General features: G+C 44.2%; 1 protein-coding gene and 2 long non-coding RNA genes across 4 annotated transcripts; 1 reads left to right on the top strand and 2 right to left on the bottom strand.

Moving 5' to 3' along the window:
* Positions 1-8,135: 8,135 nt before the first annotated feature.
* LOC123403243 lies at positions 8,136-8,641 on the bottom strand. The gene is made up of 2 exons (XR_006611442.1): positions 8,552-8,641; positions 8,136-8,384 (listed from the first exon to the last, which is right to left on the bottom strand). It is a non-coding gene; the product is annotated as an uncharacterized LOC123403243 (long non-coding RNA).
* An 8,269-nt stretch (positions 8,642-16,910) lies between these two features.
* LOC123403241 lies at positions 16,911-18,246 on the bottom strand. Its single transcript, XM_045097186.1, has one exon. It carries the CDS (start codon positions 17,872-17,874, stop codon positions 17,299-17,301), a length of 576 nt encoding a protein of 191 aa, XP_044953121.1. The 5' UTR covers positions 17,875-18,246; the 3' UTR covers positions 16,911-17,298.
* A 1,407-nt stretch (positions 18,247-19,653) lies between these two features.
* On the top strand, positions 19,654-20,484 carry LOC123403242. 2 transcript variants are annotated; one of them, XR_006611441.1, is made up of 3 exons: positions 19,654-19,921; positions 20,000-20,076; positions 20,451-20,484. It is a non-coding gene; the product is annotated as an uncharacterized LOC123403242 (long non-coding RNA). The 2 variants fall into 2 exon arrangements; XR_006611440.1 differs by having other exon boundaries at positions 19,660-19,913.
* Positions 20,485-20,713: the final 229 nt, after the last annotated feature.

Genomic DNA, 20,713 nt, shown 5'->3' with positions numbered 1-20,713 from the left:
CCGAGGTAGTCTGGAAATACCCTAACAATGCAGATGTAGTGGCTCTGGTTGAAGTCTCGGTACTGTTCCTCCACTGTGTACTCGGGGTACCAGCGGTAACCGCATACCGACATCGCCCTGACCAGCATGGCCGTATGACCCGGCACATCAATGCACCTGGTCAGACGTACCACCTGACGAGAAGGACGGCCAGGCATCTGTAAATAGAGAGTAATGCAAAAGCATTAGAGCTCCGAATGCAAAATTGGGCAGCATAACGGCTGTAAATGCTCAAAAACAAATTTTGAGACAACCCAAAATGGAATAGCGTAACCACTCAACTATCAAGTTCAACTCTGTGATCATCAAACTTACTTCCTTTTTCCTAGGAATGAAAGAAACCCAAATATCTCTTGACCCGTAGTCCTATAATCTACCGATCAGAAACACGAGCCTAGAAGAAGATGAGTAACCTAGTCCTTAATTCCCGCAGAAAAGACGAGGATGACCAGAATAGAATAACTTGAGAAGAGAACAAGAGTCTCACGTTCCCTTCCACAAACAATTCCCTTATATATAACTAAAGCAATTCTAGACTCAACTTCGACCAGTTGGCTTAGTAATCCTACAGTCAGTCAGGCTCTGATACAAACGCTGTCGGGACCCCGATCCTAAGCCATAGGAATCCAGCCTATCACACATCGCATCCCTTTACGGTCTCACGCACGGTTAACTCCACGGCTGCAACCTTACCTTAGCCGGGACCGTTTGCGTCTTTTGACTCACGTATGCAATAGGGTCGCTAGCATTCCAATGTCAAAGAACCCGGATCGACAAGTCTAGTCGTAAACCAAAGTGGCAGTACCGCACAAGGACATGCATACATGACCCAACAAAGCAGGTGTCGGTCACCGGCGAGTGTAGACGAGTCGTAGCAAGCTACAAGGACTCCATTACATCGCGTGACATTTCCCCAAAGGGGACAGACACAACAGCTAAGAAGGACACATGCCGGTCAACCAATGTGTCCGGAGTAGTAGCGAGCTACCATGGCTCGTTGGATCACAAAGGGGCATTTCCCTGTAAGGAGTGCTACTAAAATTCATGACTAGGTAATCGAACCCCATACATATCAAGTACGACACACGTACGCATGGCATACCATTATGTATAGATACATCGATGGCATCACAACATAACCATAAACATACAAGCTTTATTTAAGAGGCTCGGAAGAGCCACACACATAATATTACACAGTAAGGGTCTCACGACCCATAATAGCAGTCATTCAGTTACAAGCCAGCGGAAGTGTTTAAAACTGTCTGAGTACAGACAGATGCAACTAGAAGGCACATGGCCTCACTATACTACATACCCAACCTAGGGCCAGATCGTAGCTGGGACACCAGCTACTCGTCGTCGTCGATGTCTATGAAGAACCCTCCATTAGCGTCATTAGCAACCTCTGCAACATTTATTAAGCAAACATGAGTACGGAGGTACTCAGCAAGACTTTAGGATAACTAACTACTCATGCAATGTATAAACAAGGTACGGTGGGGTTTCATGCGGAAAGCCAGCATTTGACTCGTGGCTAGACAACTTGCATTTTTAAATAATTTTGACAACTTGATTTCTCGCAGACGAGTCCACTAACACCACAACAATACTCCATCGTGGAATCATTCCGTATCCATACGGAACTGCCGTCCACGACACTCACGCTTATCTTGACAATTTTATGAGTAGCCATTGAAGTTATCTATGAACAACATATGTCTCCAAGTAGTCCATATCCGCGGACGCGGCTATTCGAATAGATCATAACCCTGCAGGGGTGTGCTTTGTCACACACGCTCTCGCCACTTATCGCCATGTGCACGTCATGCACCTCGGCAACCTTCAAGCGGAAGCCCAGTGAGGGAGTCGGCCACGACCGTTAACCACACTAGTACCTAGTCCAGGTTTATCGCCTATCTGAGAGTAACCCGTACGGAAGTCCGGCCGAGGTTTCCGCCGCGGCCTCAAACGATGTGCGCAGGGTTCCCAAGCCCACCATCGGGGTGCCACTTGGTACACCGTGCCACTGCCTACCGCATCACAGCCCACCTCTCAGGTCAGCGCAATGCACGGCCTCCAGCATGACTATAAACACCAGAAACTACTTGCAACTCCTGCACCGAATACTAAGAGATTAATAAGTCGAGAGGGTCAATTAAGTATCCCAACGTGTGGTAGTATCTAGTCTTGGATTACATATACGGAACTCAGTTCCTAAGGACGGTTCCAATGAAACAACCCGCCATGTACTCCTACACAGCCTTTCACCGGTACCTTTACCAAATCAGGTTCAACACACAACCTTTGCTTGCCGAACACATTCTCACAATTCTGTTCATCTCCCAGATGACAGACCATACACAACTCTAAGCATAGCATGCATAGCAGGATAGGGCACATCATGGCTCAAGCAACTACCAGGTATGCTAGGTTGCAAGGTTCAGCTATTTACTGTGACAAGGATAGGTCATGCAAAGGAAGTGGGTTCAACTAATGTGGCAAAAGCATTTTAAGCATTTGATCCTAATGCAACAAGTAAGTGCAGGAGAAAGAACCTGGGATTTATCGGGATGATCAAAATGGTTGCTTGCCTTGTTGCTCAGAGGAGTGACAATATCCGTTAGACGGATGTTCGGTGGAATCCGGGGGAGCGGAGCCTACCGAAAGGAATGACAACAATCAATAACAAACATAGGCAATCAAGATGATGCATGAGCATGGCATGAGAATGCAAGGTGATATACAAATATAGCTAGAATGTATTAGGTTTGAAGTTTATTTGAATCAAATTCAAATATCACTTCAAACGAGGTATTCTCGGATACCATTTTAATTGATTCGACCTGATGCTCAGATCAACTTGCTTTTAACATGCATGGGATGACATGTTAGGTTGCTCGTTTGTAATTAGAACAATGTTTGATCATGTCATTCATAGTGAAATTTAAATATTTTCCAAATTCTATTTATAAAGTATTCATAAGAATTAACTTATTCATTAATCTACATGTTTGGGTTCTGTACCATTTTCAAACATGTTTTAAAATGACATATTCAAATTCCTTGAATATTTCCGATACTTTTTCATATGTAAATTATTTTCATTAGAGTTACAGATTAATTTCTATGAACTTTAGAAGTTTTAAACATTTCTAGAATTATTTTTATACTGGAAAACCCTTTTATTGCGTCAGCCTTACATCAGCAGGTCAACTGACCTGTTCAAGTCAAACCTGACCAGTGGGACCCACTGGTCAGTGTCTCTGGTCAGTGTCTCTGGTCAGTTTTAGATTAGAATTAAACTTAATTAGCTAATTAATATCACTGGACCCACATGTCAGTGACTTATTAATTTATTTGATTTTATTTTTATTATTCCTAAACTCCCAGAGGCTGGCCCCACGCGTCGGTGGCTCAGACCAGCTGAGATCCACCGGCGGAGAGGTCGTCCTCGCCGGCGGGGAGCCTCTGGCGACCACCAGTACGTCGGAGGGGCTCGGAAACGGCGCACAGGGGGCCAAACTCGGCGCGGAGAGTACCAGAGGAACGACACTTCTCCCACGGGTTCATTTTTGCACTTAGCCGGGGCTGATCTGGCCGGAGATGACGCCGGCGACGAGCTTGGCGGCGGCCAAGGTTCGGGCGTCATCGGGGTCATCGAAACAGAGGGAGCTACGCACAGGACTCAGCTCCTACGGCACCTACGCGACGGCCTGAAGCTGCTTGTGGCCTCAGAAGGACGAGGTGATCACCGGAGGGCTACCGGCGATGAGCTCCCGCGGCGGATCTCATCGGGCTCCGATGGAACTAGGCCTAGAGGAGGGGATCAATGGGGAGATCTTAGGGGAAAGATGCGCAAGCTCACGAGGAGTGCAGTGGTAGCGCTAGCTTGCTCTGGGACGGCCTGGAGAGGAAGAACGCCGGCGACGAACTTCGGTGACCCGAGGAAGAAGACGACTGCGTCTTGTCGTTTCAATGCGTCTCGGCGTCAGGCTTATGGCTAGAAAGCTTCAAGGAGTTGCGGTGGACCTATTGCGCGGCTCAGGAGGGAGGAGGGTAGGCTAGAACGACGGCGACCTCGAGCTCTGCTTGGGCTCCAATGGCGGCACGAAGAAACGAGGCAGAGGGGGAGAATGAGCATGGGGATGGATAGCTACGAGCTCGGGGAGGTTATCCCCGTGCTTGCCAGCGCGAAGCGGTGGCCAGGCAGGCAGGGAGCTGTGTGGAGGCGCGCGGCGACGAGGCGGCCACCTCCTGCTCCTACTGGCGAGGAGGAAGACGGCAGCGCTACTGGCCTGGGCTGAGGTGAGCATCAGGTAGTTTCTTTTCTATTTTTTTCTGTTTTGTTTCTGTTTTGCTATTTCTTTGATTTACTATTTATTTCAGCTCCCAAATAGTTTATAAAAACTATGTTGAACACCCCAGAATATTTGTTAGAATATTTCCAACCATTCCTAAAGTTTTCAACATTTTTGAAAGCTTAAAGTTTCTGATTTCAAATTTAAAACTTGAAACCAGTAGCTTTTTGCATTTATTTAAAATGCTTAAAGTGTCAAGAAAAAGGTTTTCTTCATTGCTTATATACTTTCATGATTTATCAGAAAGATTGAACTTTTCTTGAGGACATTTTGGGTTCATTGATTTTAACTAGTTTGAATTTTCCTTTATTTTGAGAAGTGGCTAGGGTTTTAGAATTTTCCTTCACCACTTGCTTTGTTCTTGTTGAAAATTTCCTTCATGCAATGCAAATAAAACATGAGCACAAAGCTAACTTGATTAAGGTGTCAGGGATGTGACATTTCACAAGTAGGATAACATTGCCATTACGTAAATAGAGAGATGAGTATAAGATTCGGCTTACACTCGCCACATGCTAAATTACAATCCACACAATCATTCATTATTATACATAAGACAGGGTCCGACTACGGACAATAAAAACGACAAAATATGCTATTCCATCTTGCTAGTCCCACGATCACGACCATGCACCTCTAGTCCTCGGTATAAGTCACATACATCCTGCCACTATCTTCGTCAAACTCCCACCTCAGCTGGGTATGATCGGGAACTCCTGCATCTAGGGTACCTGTACCTGTGAGTGTTTGTAGTAAACTGTGAGCCACAAGGACTCAACAATCTCATGACCTTGGTATCGAGTCTAACTAAGTTAAATAGGTGAGGTAGGGTTGAGTGTTTGAGTTTGGAGCATCCTAATCATATATGGTGGCTAACTTACGAAGAATAGAAATAACATATGTGGTCTACGAGAGACGGTCGAAAACTAGAATTATCACTAAGTGATCCTGACCACCTACTTACGTCATTCATAACCCCACCATGTTCTCGATCAGAGAAGGAGCTCTGGAAGAAATAATCACGGTTACACACTCAGTTGGCAAGTTTTATTTGAATTACTTTAAGTTGTCTAGAACCGGATTTTGAAAAAAATATCCATGTTTCCCAAATAACCGCGGGCACGGCTTTCCTAAAGATTAAATCCTGCAGGGGTGCTCCAACTAGTCCATCACAAATTACCACAGGCCGCATAGTTATCCTCTACTACGAAACTCGTGATATTGTCGGATTCCTTAGAGGAGACCCAAAGTCTCACCGGAATCCCAATGCGCAAGATATCTCGTAGAAGGTAAAACTAATCCAGCAAGGCCGTCCGGCGTGCCGACAGTCCCGATAGGAGCCGCGTATCTCCTTCTGAGGGCACGACCGAATGAGCTAGACGTTGGGTTGGGTAAACTCTGGATGACCAGGGGGCACGGGACATCGCTCAGGTTGGACCAACACTCAAGAGAAGCATTGGCCCGGGTTGTTGATTAATTTCTCGAGGTAGTTATTCCGTGTGATTTTTATTAAGTTATTAGCAAATTAACACCAAAGTTGGGCCTGGTTGGAAAAGCTTTAATATAAAACGAATCATCAAGGGGGTCCCCATAACAACCCCGAACGTGTTAAGAGCGCTCAGTAATGGAATACAACACCGGTAGCCGAAACTAAGTTCGTAACAGCGGAACAAATCAGCCAGCAAAAGGTTAGGCATTCCTTTATTTACCAAGTATATAGGTGAGTTAATGAAATAACAAATAAATATGATGATATCAAATGCCCATGTTATCACATGGACCAACTGGCACCTGCAACTAGCAACCCTATCAATTAGTGGTTGAGCAAGCCTAACATAGCCAAACAATATTTGCTAGGAGGGAAGGTGTTTGAGGTTTCAGGGCAATGTTTGATGGCCAATATATCATGTGGTAGGCAGCAGAGATGTAACGAAAGAAACGTGGCACTAAGCAAAACAAAGCTAGAAACGGTGTCAAGGTGACGATCATCTTGCCTGTGATTTCTTCAGAGTGGAACTGATCCTGATCTTCTTGCACGAACTCACCGTACTCTTCGAACTCGTTTCCGTTCCCAGTAGCTACCCAAAAGAAAACAAGCAAGAAATAAATACCAGCAATAAGATGATGCCACACACATAATGATGCATGCATGCACTACCTCTAACCATGCACATAAACCACCCTACACCGATAAAACTATTGCCACCTCACCACATGGGGACTTCTAAAGAATTGCTCAAAACAAGAAACCAGTACCACCATTGGATTCCTTGGGATTTTCTACCCCAAATGCATATGTCATACTGCCCATGTTGCATTTAGAAAAACATCACAAATAATGAAAGAAAAACTAGCACAAATCAAACTACAACAATATTTAGAACAAGGCTGTTCTTGAGTCTGCCCAATTTGGCAAGTCCATTTTTGCTCATTTCCAGAAATTTCAATATTCCTATTTAACACAAAGAAATGCACAAACAACAAAAAAAATAACAGGAAATATATGATAAGATGGGGGACCCACCTGGCAGTGGCCAGGGCCCCCTCACTAGATAACATGTGGGCCCGTGTGGCCCACTGCCAGCCACACATTCACACACCACCTCAACACAGCACACACACACTAGAATTACCTCAACAAAAATAGGTGCCAGGGGATTCAAACCCGGCACCTCTGCCCACCGACACACATGCCACAGCACTGCATGGCAGCGCTGGATCTGGTTTGAGAGGGGGCTCGAACCTCCTGTACTGATGCCAGCCTCTGCTACACTACACGCAACGAAAATAAAAAGAGAGCCAGGGGGATTCGAACCCACGACCCCCATGGTTAGGCGCTGCGCTCATACCACTGCGCTAGGAGGAGATGTCTGAACCAGAAGGGGTTCAACTCCCCTTATGCTAAGGTCGCGGGACTTCTCCTACCTTGAGGCCGAACTGTAGAGGAGGAGCAGCTGACGCCGGCGAGATAGGAGGTGGCAACGGCGGCTAGGAGCTTCCAGCGGGGAAAGGGGGAACCATGGGTGTTCCATTCTCATGGCAAACTCGGTGAGAGGACGGCTGCAGCGGCGGCGCGACGGAGCTTCTGCTCCTGGCCATGGCAGACCACGACAGCGGCGGCACTACGCAGAGACGGCCTAGCTATGCGCTGGAGAGGGGGGAAGGGGGGTTCGGCTCACCCTGGCGCCACGACGAGGAGGGACGCTCGACGGAGGGGAACGACGCGCAGAGCTTCTATCGATGATCACTACAAAAAAATATGTCAACTAACAACCTCAATATTGGTCACCGAATGGTCATTGATTTCCATTTGCGACCTTTTTACGACCAAAAACAAACGGTCAAAAGCTGAGGGTCTCTAATAAACTATAACGACCATTTTGCTGGATTGGTCGTAGGATTTTGCGACCAAACGATAGCATTGAAATTATTTTGGTCACTAGCAATCTACCCACGCCACATTGGATCTGACATGGCAAGCTGATGTGGCATAGAATCAGCTCGGTCCAATTCGGCGTTTTAAATGGGCCGAGCCCATTAATCCAGCCCATTTAATGTTTTTCTCTTTATTTTGCTTAGCTGCATGGCCCTCGCCCAATAATCCCCAACATTTTAGCCTTTTTTATTTTGGGTTATGGCCTTTTACTTTGTATTGATTTTCTTTTTTGGCCAATTTAGTTTTGTACTAGTCCCACATGTCATGCTGATCTCAAAATTGGTCCCACACATCAGAAATTACAAAATATGTCAAACAACCATTATAACTTGAACCTCTGTCACATCATGAATACAATCAAACATATCCAAACTTGGCACATTTCAATCAAACATGGTTCGCATCAGGTTTACAATCAAAACTAGTTCACATCAGGTAACACAACTAAAAAATCAAAACAATAACTAGCTCCAATGATCAAGAACTTTGTGCTTCTCCTGGCTTCTTCGTCCTGGACCTTGCGACGAAACATGAATGAAGGCCAACATCTGCAAGTTATCAGACAAAATGGTTAAGAACAAAACAAAAGAAAATCTAACACCACACTAACTTGTAGGCTGTTTGTATGTGTAAATGAGAGTAAAACAAGCAACAACTTAAGTCTTATTACTAACACGAAAAAGAAACATCACATAATGGACAGCTAGTTGCCAACCTTCTTGCGCACAGAGTTTCCTAGCTGGAGCTGGGAAACCACAATAGACCCATTTAATGCTTCCTCCAAAATGGTTCCTGAAACAGTTGTCTTAATTGGTCGTCCAAGCTTGCTACATATATGTGCACAAAATCAAAACATCTGCAAGGCACAGGCTAGCAAATTACTCGAGGAAAAATGTACCATTTAGAAAGTGTACCTGAAAATAGTCGCGAACATGGTGTTTACGGTATTGAGACTGGATAGGTCCAGCTCCAATTCCTGGCTATCAGTTTTGATGGCCTGAAACATAGTGAAATAGTTGTCATACCATGCTTAGAAAAAATGGTTATCACACGCGAGTTCATCAACTGATTACCTCGAACCCTGACGTGTCATACTACCGCCTCTTATGGGGATCCGACATAATGCTGTAAGAAAACGTGACTTCCCGGAACATTTCTGATGCGACAGGGTCATCACCATTCTTATCCCAGTGGTATCTCATGAAGTTTACCAGTAACAACAACAATGAAATTAGTACTTCATTTCTACATCAAGCTACCACTACATGCACCAACCAATGTTTAGAAAGAAGAAAAAAATGGCCCCAACCGCAGAGGTGACACGCAATTGGTGACAGATGATACGTCTCAAACGTATCTACAATTTTTGATGGTTCATGCTGTTATCTTGTAAACTTTGGATGTTTTATATACATTTTATATCTTTTTTGGGACTAACTTATTAATTCAGTGCCAAGTGCCAGTTTCTGTTTTTCTGTGTTTTTGACTCTTTTCAGATCTGATGTTGGAACGGAGTCCAAACGGAATAAAATCACCGAAATGAATTTTTCCAGAATGGAAGAAGATCGGGGGACTTGAGGGCCAAGGCAGGAGGCCCACAGGGAGCCCACAAGCCCTGTAGCCGCGGCCAGGGGGGCCCGCGGCTACCAGGCTTGTGGCCTCCCTGGAGCTCCCCTGCCCTAGCTCTTTCGCCTATATATTCCCTAAAATCCCACGAAAAAAAGGACGTCCACGAAACCACTTTTCCGCCGCCGCAAGCTTCCGTTTCCGCGAGATCTCGTCTGAAAACCCTTCCCGGTGCCCTGTCGGAGGGGACTTTGGAGCTGGAGGGCTTCTACATCAACATCATTGCCTCTCCAATGACTCGTGAGTAGTCTACTTCAGACATACGGGCTCGTAGTTAGTAGCTAGATGGCTTCTTCTCTCTCTTGGATCTTCAATACAAAGTTCTCCATGATCTTCATGGAGATCTATCCGATGTAATCCTCTTTGGCGGTGTGTTTGTCGAGATCCGATGAATTGTGGATTTGTGATCAGATTATTTATGAATTATATTTGAGTCTTTGCTGATTTCTTATCTGCATGATTTGATATCCTTGTAAGTCTCTCCGAGTCTTGGGTTTTGTTTGGCCAACTAGATCTATGATTCTTGCAATGTGAGAAGTGCTTGGTTTTGGGTTCATACCGTGCGGTGACCTTTCCCAGTGACAGAAGGGGCAGCAAGGCACACATCATGTTGTTGCCATCAAGGGTAACAAGATGGGCTTTCATCATAGATTTCAGATTGTCCATCTACATCATGTCATCTTTCTTAAGGCGTTACTCTGTTCTTATGAACTCAATACAATAGATGCATGCTGGATAGCGGTTGACGTGTGGAGTAATAGTAGTATATGCAGAAAGTATCGGTCTACTTGTTTTGGACGTGATGTCTATATGTATGATCATTGCCATAAATAACGTCATGACTTTGCGCGGTTCTATCAATTGCTCCACGGTAATTCGTTCACCCACCGTCTACTTGCTTTCATGAGAGAAGCCACTAGTGAACACTACGGCCCCCGGGTCTACTCACAATTATCATCTCCGCTTTTACTTTTACTTTGCTTTGTTTACTTTTTGCTTTCAGTTCTCACTTTGCAAACAATCTATAAGGGATTGACAACCCCTTCATAGCGTTGGGTGCAAGCTCTTTGTGTTTATGCAGGTACTTGTGACTTGACGCGATCCTCCTACTCGATTGATACCTTGGTTCTCAAACTGAGGGAAATACTTACCGCGGTTGTGCTACATCACCCTTTCCTCTTCAAGGGAACACCAACGCAAGGATCCAAGGTCGCGGGGGAATCCTTTGCATACTTGCCAAGGAAATCCCTATAGGCGTAGCCAGCAGCAGAAGGATTTCTGGCGCCGTTGCCGGGGAGGATCGCTTGCCAAGCAGTATCAAGACAAGAATAATCTCCCGTCAATACGCCAATTTTTGGCACCGTTGCCAGGGAGAGATCAAGTCAAGATCTATCCAAGTAAGTGTCACAAACTCATCTCTTGCATTTACATTTTTTGCCAGTTGCCTCTCGTTTTCTTCTCCCCCACTTGACATTTGCCATTTTCATTTGCCTTTCTCCTTTGTCGTTTTCATTTTCCTTTTGCCGTTTTCCTTTGCGAGTTTTCTGGCTTGCTTGTGTTCTTGTCTGTTTGTTGAAGTCATCATGGCTGAAAACACCAATCTTTGCGACTTCTCGAATACTAATAATAATGATTTTATTACTACTCCGATTGCTCCCGCCACTAGTGCGGAATCATATGAAATCAATGCTGCATTGTTGAATGTTGTTACGAAAGAGCAATTTTCTGGCCTTCCTAGTGAAGATGCCGCATCCCATCTTAATACTTTCATTGAACTTTGCGATATGCAAAAGAAGAAAGATGTGAATAATGATGTTGTTAAATTGAAGCCTTTTCCGTTCTCTTTGCGAGATCGTGCAAAAACTTGGTTTTCTTCTTTGCCTAAAAATAGTATCGATTCTTGGAATAAGTGCAAAGATGCTTACATATCCAAGTATTTTCCGCCGGCTAAGATTATCTCTCTCCGTAACGATATCATGAATTTCAAGCAACTTGATCATGAACACGTTGCACAATCTTGGGAGAGGATGAAGTTAATGATTAGAAATTGTCCCGCTCATGGCTTGAGTTTGTGGATGATTATACAAATCTTTACGCTGGTTTGAATTTTGTTTCTCGAAATATCTTGGACTCCGCCTCAGGTGGAACGTTCATGGAAATCACATTAGGAGAAACTACAAAACTCCTAGACAATATCATGACCAACTACTCTTAGTGGCACACTGAAAGGTCACCTGCTAGCAAAAAGGTACACGCTATAGAAGAAATTAACTCGCTTAGTGCTAAGATGGACGAGTTGATGAATTTGGTTGCTAGTAGAAATGATCCTTTAGATCCTAATGACATGCCACTATCTTCCTTGACTGAGAGTAGCAACGCTAGTTTGGACGTTAATTTTGTTGGTAGGAACAATTTTGGCAACAACAATGCTTTTAGAGGAAACTATGTTCCTAGGCCTTTTTCTAGTAACTCCTCTAACAACTATGGCAATTCATACAACAACACTTATGGAAATCATAACAAATTACCCTCTGTTCTAGAGAGTGATATCAAAGAGTTCATCAACTCTCAAAAGATTTTCAATGCGTCCATAGAGGAAAAACTACTAAAAATAGACGATTTGGCTAAGAGCGTTGATAGGATGTCTTGTGATATTGATGCTTTGAAAGTTAGATGTGCTCCTCCCAAGGGTAACTTGGATGAAACTTTAAAATCTATGCGTGTCTCCATGAATGAGAGCAAAGAAAGAACCGTCCAAATTCGTGCTAAGCATGAATGGTTTAAAATGGTGCGTTCTAGTGATGCAAATCACGAAGATCTTAAAGTGCTTGGTGTGACTCCTCTTGAATCTTTGTTTTCGCGTGTCAAACCTATTGATGAAGGGCTGGATATGAGTCCACTTTGGTTGAAAAATTCCCCAATGATTCGGAGTCCACCTATCTTGATGATAAAGGTGTGGAGAGTGGAGTAGAAGAAATCAAAATATTGGGTAGTAATGAAACTCCCACTTTGGATTTCAAGGGATTCAATTATGATAGTTGCTCCTTGTTTGAATGCATTTCCTTGATGCAATCCATTGCAAACTCTCCACATGCTTATAGCCAAAGCAAAGCCTTTACCGCACATATCGTAGATGCTATGATGAAATCTCTTGAAGAGAAACTCGAATTAGAAGTCTCTATACCTAGGAAACTTCATGATGAGTGTGAACCTACTATCAAAATCAAAATCAAAAACTATGAATGCAATGCTTTGTGTGATTTGGGTGCTACTGTTTCCGCGATTCCAAAGTCTTTATGTGATATTCTTGATTTTCATGAGATTGAAGAGTATTCTCTTAATTTGCATCTTGCGGATTCTACTGTCAAGAAACCCATGGGAAGGAACCATGATGTTCTTATTGTTACAAATAAGAACTATATACCCGTGGATTTCATTGTACTTGACATAGATTGCAATCCTTCATGTCCCATTATTCTTGGTAGACCTTTCCTAAGGACTATTGGTGCTATCATCGATATGAAGGAAGGGAATATTAGATTTCAATTTCCTCTAAAGAAGGGCATGGAGCATTTTCCTAGAAAGAAAACAAGATTGCCTTATGAATCTATGATGAGGGCTACTTATGGTTTGGGCACCAAAGATGACTATACGTGATTCCATCACCTTTTGCCTAGCCAAGGGCGTTAAACAATAGCGCTTGTTGGGAGGCAACCCAACGAATCTATATTTTTCTTTCTGTTTTGTGTTTTCCACACTTTCATAATTCTGTTATGATTGTGTTTTTTGTGTTTCTTTTGCGTTTGTGCCAAGTAAAACCGTTAGGATTAGTCTTGGGGATGATCGTTTGATCATGCTGGAAAAGACAAAAACTTTCTGATCACGAAAAGAATTTTCATTTTTTTCTGTGAGAGCTTTTGAGTTGATTCTTTTTGCTGCTGATTGCTATGCAAATTCTTCAGACTATCCTAAATTTTTGGAATTTTTGAAGTACCAGAAGTATACGAAGTATACATATTGCTATAGACTGGTCTGCTGTTAACAGATTTTGTTTTTGTTGAGTTGGTTGCTTATTTTGATGAAACTATGGATAGTATCAGGGGTATTAGACATGGAAGATTGAAAATACAGTAACCCAACATCAACATAAGTAGAATTTAAGTTTGCTACAGTACCTAAGTAAGTGGTGATTTGGTTTCTTATACTAATGATATCACGAGTTTCTGTTTAAGTTTCGTGTTGTGAAGTTTTCAAGTTTTGGGTGAAGTTCTTATGGACAAAGAGATAAAGAGTGGCAAGAGCTCAAGATTGGGGATGCCCAAGGCACCCCAAGTTGATTCAAGTATGCTGAAAAATCCTAAGCTTGGGGATGCCCTGGGAAGGCATCCCCTCTTTCGTCTTCAATCCATCGGTAACGTTACTTGGGGCTATATTTTTATTCACCACATGTTATGTGTTTTTGCTTGGAGCGTCTTGTATCGTAGGAGTCTTTTATTTTTGTTGTGTCACAATCTTCCTTGCTGCACACCTAGATAGATAGACATGCACTCACCATGATTTTGTCGAGCTTCACTTATATCCTTTGGTTAGGCAATTCAGCTCACATGTGTTTCACTTATATCTTTTGAGCTAGTTGATTTTGTTCTATGTGCTTCACTTCTATCTTTTGGAGCACGGTAGTGCATGGCGTGGTAGTTGATCTATGCCATGAAAGTAGTCTCAAAAGGGGTAGTTATCCAAAGGGATATGAAAACTTCCACCTTCATGTGCATTGAGTAGTTAGAGAAATTTGATTCATCTCAATTAGTTTTCATTTGTGGTTGTGGTAATATTGAAGTTATACTAGTAAGGTGTTGTGGATCTAGAAATAGTTGTGTTGAAGTTAGTGATTCCCGTAGCATGCACGTATCGTGAACCGCTATGTGATGAAGTCTGAGCATGATTAGTTTATTGATTGTCATCCTTTGTGTAGCGGTCGGGATCGCGCGATGGTTTATACCTACCAACTCTTCCCCTAGGAGTATGCGTTGAATGCTTTGTTTCGATTACTACTAAAACTTTTGCAATAAGTATATGAGTTCTTCATGACTAATGTTGAGTCCAATAATTTTTGATGGTTTCATGTTGTTATCTTGTCAACTTTGGATGTTTTATATACCTTTTATATCTTTTTTGGGACTAACTTATTAATTCAGTGCCAAGTGCCAGTTCCTGTTTTTTGTGTGTTTTTGACTCTTTTCAGATTTGATTTTGGAATGGAGTCCAAACAGAATAAAATCTCCGAAATAAATTTTTACAGAACAGAAGAAGATCGGGGGACTTGAGGGCCAAGGCAGGAGGCCCACAGGGAGCCCACAAGCCCTGTAGCCGCGGCCAGGGGGGCCCGCGGCTACCAGGCTTGTGGCCTCCCTGGAGCTCCCCTGCCCTAGCTCTTTCACCTATATATTCCCTAAAATCCCAGAAAAAATAAGGACGTCCACGAAACCAATTTTCCACCGCCGCAAGCTTCCGTTTCCGCGAGATCTCATCTGGAGACCCTTCCCGGTGCCCTGTCGGAGGGGACTTTGGAGCTGGAGGGCTTCCACATCAACATCATTGCCTCTCCAATGACTCGTGAGTAGTCTACTTCAGACCTACGGGTCTGTAGTTAGTAGCCAGATGGCTTCTTCTCTCTCTTGGATCTTCAATATAAAGATCTCCATGATCTTCATGGAGATCTATCCGATGTAATCCTCTTTGGAGGTGTGTTTGTCGAGATCCGATGAATTGTGGATTTGTGATCAGATTATCTATGAATTATATTTAAGTCTTTGCTGATTTTTTATATGCATGATTTGATATCCTTGTAAGTCTCTCCGAGTCTTGGCTTTTGTTTGGCCAACTAGATCTATCATTCTTGCAATGGGAGAATTGCTTGGTTTTGGGTTCATACCGTGCGGTGACCTTTCCCAGTGACAGAAGTGACAGCAAGGCACGCATCGTGTTGTTGCCATCAAGGGTAACAAGATGAGATTTCATCATAGATTTAAGATTGTCCATCTACATCATATCATCTTGCTTAAGGCGTTACTCTGTTCTTATGAACTCAATACACTAGATGCATGCTGGATAGCGGTCGACGTGTGGAGTAATAGTAGTAGATGCAGAAAGTATCGGTCTACTTGTTTTGGACATGATGCCTATATGTATGATCATTGCCATAGATAACGTCATGACTTTGCACGGTTCTATCAATTGCTCGACCATAATTCATTCACCCACCGTCTACTTCCTTTCATGAGAGAAGCCACTAGTGAACACTACGGCCCCAGGTCTACTCACAACTATCATCTCCGTTTTTACTTTTACTTTGCTTTGTTTACATTTTGCTTTCAGTTCTCATTTTACAAACAATTTATAAGGGATTGATAACTCCTTCGTAGCGTTGGGTGCAAGCTCTTTGTGTTTGTGCGGGTATTTGTGACTTGACGCGATCCTCCTACTTGATTGATACCTTAGTTTTTAAACTGAGGGAAATACTTGCCGCCGTTGTGCTACGTCACCCTTTCCTTTTTAAGGGAACACCAACACAAGGCTCAAAGGCCACGAGGGGATCCTTTGCATACTTGTCAAAAAAATCCCTATAGACGTAGCCAACAGCATCAAACGTAGCTGAAAACTTCACTAAATAAGCACACTGGTGACGGACATAGCCAAGCGTAGCACCAGGATGCCAATGGACCCCAAACCTTACGCACCAGGATGCCAATGGACCCCAAACCGGGCCAGCAAGATGAGCAACCCAGAAATAGAGCGAACCAGTTATCTGTTTTTAAACAAGAAAAAAAAGTTCAAAGCAGAGCATGTCAGCCGTGAGCAAAAGCAATGAGCTTGAATATTGTGACACAAGTCATACAGCAGAAGTGCAGGAAAACAATACATTCAAGATTCAGTCATTGACACTCGAGAGTCAGAACCAAACTGCAAGAACTGTGTGCTAAACCAACAGCATAATTTTGACTGACCAAAACCATAACTGAATGCTACAAGCAAAGCAGAAATAGAGCACCAGAGATCGATCACGACGGCATGCAGGGAAGTGTCGGGAAGGTGTACATGTGCTTACAGCGAAGGAGGAGCAGATCTCGGCCATGGCGATGCCGACGAACCAGGTGAAGAAGGAGACGACGACCCAGCCCCACACGAGGCTGGCCGGCCAGGCGTACTAGAGGCTGCTGCCGTACAACGGTGCGATGCCCGTGAAGAGCGTCATCATGGAGAAAGAGATGGCCAGCATCTTGAACAGTGTCTACGACAAAAGATCTCCATCTCGTGAGAAATCGGAAAAATAGAAGCTAGCCAAACGAATCGCATGGGTCATGAAATGAATCTGTGACAAGGAAGGATAATTGGTGTGCACAAGACATCAAAACAATCAAGAAAAATGCTCCTGCAAAATGACACTTGGATGAGAGGCCAATAATAACATTCAGTCAGTCGAGCAACAACCAAGAACCCATGATTGAGAACAATTTTCCAGGCGGGTATACCAGCAAAGCAAGGATCTTTTAGCATGTCACTACATCGGCAGACTAATTAGGCGACTGGCACACATGCAGGCGCAACCATGCACTAACTAACGCCATTACTTAACAAGAAGTTCATCGCAGATTGACCCAAACATGCTATTTGTGTCGACAGTCTTAAATCATTTAGACAGATGCCATCTCAATCGCTCCCATCTGCACACGATTATCGCGCAAAACAACAATCACCGGTGCGTTCTACCAAAACTAACCACATTAGCACAGGTCATCTGACGAAGGCAGGACTCTGTTCAAAGCCAACCACACTAGACTAGACTACATGGGAGACACGGGAAATCAAACCCAGGCGAGCCAGGCGCGCATGAGCAATGCGTGGCCCGCCCGGCGATGACGGTGGTGCGGATTTCGACTTCGCTAAGCTCGACGTGCTCGCTCGGAAGAAGCTTCTGCTCCCCCGCAGCGGCAACAGGGGACGGCTGGCGCCTCCGCTTCGGGATCCCCCGCAACATTGCGGGCGCCGCGAGCGGCGACGGACGGCCTTGGACACGACGGCGACGAGGGCGACGACGGCGGTGGTTGGGGGAGGGTATGCTGCGACAAAAAATCTGAGCTCCAGCCGCATGGTATGCCCCTTGACGTTGACGCCAGCACTCACCGCAACGGCCCTGTGCCGCTCCACATGCATGGGGAACGACACCGGCGGCGGCGCGGCGGTGCCCGGACGCCCTAGCGGGTACTGGTGGTAGTACAGCGAAGGCACCCCGTGTATATGAGGCCGCGGCGGTGGCAGGCTGGGGCAGGCGCTGCTTTCGACGTTGCCCATCGGCGCGTCACCGTCACCGTCGCCTTCTTGCTGCGATTTAGGTTTTTTCTTGACCTCCCGCATGCCGCGCCCTTCATCCTCGTCAAGCGCGTGCGCGACGACGACGAGAATGGCAGCGGCAACGGTGCTCTGTCCGGCGAGGCGACGATGGCAGCCACTGAGCGGGTCCGTCCACTTAGGAGGTACTGCAGCAGCGCCTCCGCGGCGGCGGCGTGGTCGCCGAGCCGCATGTGGTCCTGCGCTGGGTGATCGTCCCCGAGATCCAGCAGGTCGCCGAGGCCGATGGCGTCGAAGGCCCAGAGGAGGAAGCGACAGTGGATGGCGGCGAGCAGCGGTGGATGACGGAGAGGGGATGGGGAGGGGAGGGATCTGGTTCGGGGAGCGCTAGGGTTAGCTGCACGGGGGAGAGAGAGGAGTGGTGTGCACGGGAGAGAGGAGGTCCTCGTGGTTTTTTTAGGGGTAGCTTGCGGTTGGTGGGGTTGTGGGCTGTGGACGTGGGAGTATCCGATGGTCTCTAATGCTTGATCTGCGTGACATGCTCATAGATCAATCAGAACGAAGTATAGGCTTCGATGACGTTATGACCATCTTCATTAGTCGTAATCGATTAATAATAGGATGCCGCTACCAGTCACCGAGTGTCCAAAATTATTATTTTTTGTGAAGGACCTACCATTTATTTGTTGTAAAATTGGACCGAATCAATTTTTCTAAAATATTATATCATGTTTAATATACAACTAGCAAAAGAGCCCGTGCGTTGCAACGGGAAAAAAACACGCTCTTAACCCAATAACCATGATTCAAGACCACACCCACTAATTTAGACTGCATAAATTTATACGTGAACGCCCGTGGGCAAAGGAAATATATTTGTGGGACATTTCAGTCTGAATATCCCACGAGCAGCCAGCATAATTACATACGAAGAAATAACAGACGTAGGAGCTAGCGTGAACCAAGTGCTCAAAGTAGTGTTTTACCCCGACTTCCTTCCTCGTGCTCTCCGTCTATCTCTTCAAAGCTTGCTCTTTTTCTCTTCCTGTGTTGGTCCCTTGCCTGTCCCTCTCCGTCCTCCTTCCTAGTTTACACGAGGCGCATACATGTAAAATTGCTGGTACGACTTCCCACATATAAAACAAACTGTTTTTTGTGAGATGGATGAGAGGGTAGGGGACAAACAGATGGGGTCCCCAAACTGTACTCTCAAATTTTCCATTAGTGGTATGTTAAATATGGTGATCAAGTGCTTGTTTAGCTGATAAACTAATGGTGGAATCATGCCATTTCCATGTCCTTGTCTGTGTTTTTGTTTCTTGGTGGCTTTGTTTATCCCATTTTCTCCAATCAAACAGTGCAAAAAGATTGCAATGCTCAAGCACACCTGCCTCATGGGAACATGAGATCCAAACATTTTTTTCCCTCTTTTAGGAGGAGAAATCCATTTAAATACATAAACAGGTACAATTCATGTGCTCTTCTTAACCAGCATGGCTCATGGCAGTGCTAGAGTGATTATTCTTTCTTATGTGACTCATCACCACGTTATCTTTTTTACATTGTTCGGCATGCAGACTTTGCAGCTTTATGATTTGTGAGCGTTAACAATCTCACTTTCGCTAATTATTTCTTTTTGGGGGTGTGAATGAAGGTGGTAGGGCAGCATGCTTGGTTGAATGAGTGTTCAATAAATTCACCTAAAAAGGCCGGTAAAAAGCCTGAATGAAACTTATTGGCGCATGCGGCTTCTATTTTTCATGTACATTGTTTTGTCAAGGAGTCGGGGCTGCAGCCATGCCAGTTGCCAACAACTGATTTTTACAGGCAAATCAAAGGGTGGGGGTGGCATCTCATTGTCATGGTCTTCATCTTAGTGTTATATTCGGTAGTTTGTCGATTTGGATCCTTGTTATGCCCTGATTTGTGCTTAATCTTTATTTATTCCTTCTCTGTTTTCTTCACCGGCAATCGGCTCCTCAGTGCAAGATCGATTTGGATCCCTCTCCTAGGACGCATTGGGGATAAGGTTTCAGGTAGACGATTGAGGATCAAAAAGTTGCATAAGAGCATACACAGATACGCACAACTATGTTTTACACGACGTACAATGGTATTAGCAATGTTGCACCTTCTTGCTGTTGTAAACTTTTGTTCTCATTGTAACAATCAAGTTACATATGTACTGCAGGTCTTGTGGTACCTGATGTTCCTCTGGAAGAGACAGATATTTTGAGAAGCGAGGCTGCCAAGAACAACCTTGAGCTGGTAGGCTCTCTTTGGCATTATCATCTATCATGTATCCTACCTTTGTAACTGTTTCTTTTTTCCATTTTTTGTGTCTAAATCAAATAGGGTTGAATATTCTCATTAACTCCCTATCTTTGAAGAAAGACCCTGTTTGATATTTCTTATTAATCACTGACGCAAAATGATGAGTTATATTTATTAGCTCATTGTTTTGCTGTAATTTTAAACCTCATAATACTTAGCATCACGCGCTGATTAACCTGGAATTTTGAAGATGCCTCTTTTGTTTGTTCAGCTGTTTACATCAATTTTGTTATGTCTTACAAGTTATTTCAATATTGAAGATGCCTCTTTTGTTAATATTGAAGATGCCTCTTTTGTTATGCCTGCAGGTGTTACTAACAACACCAACTACACCAACAGAAAGAATGGAGAGAACTACAAAGGCTTCATAAGGATTTGTTTATCTTGTAAGTGTCCAGAACTGCAAATTATTGGTGTTCCCTTAAACTTTGTTCTGATATAACACATTCTCTCCTTCGCTAATCAGAAAGTTCTCATAATGGCCAACATAGTGTATTTCAGAACTTAACAAGAGTACAGTATAGTAGTTTGTCATTTTAAATATTGTTGAAAGAATTTATCATCTGAAGTT

The sequence above is a fragment of the Hordeum vulgare genome, chromosome 6H, assembly GCF_904849725.1.
Source record: "Hordeum vulgare subsp. vulgare chromosome 6H, MorexV3_pseudomolecules_assembly, whole genome shotgun sequence".
NCBI lineage: Eukaryota > Viridiplantae > Streptophyta > Magnoliopsida > Poales > Poaceae > Hordeum > Hordeum vulgare.
This window is presented reverse-complemented; position numbering and strand designations above follow the sequence as displayed.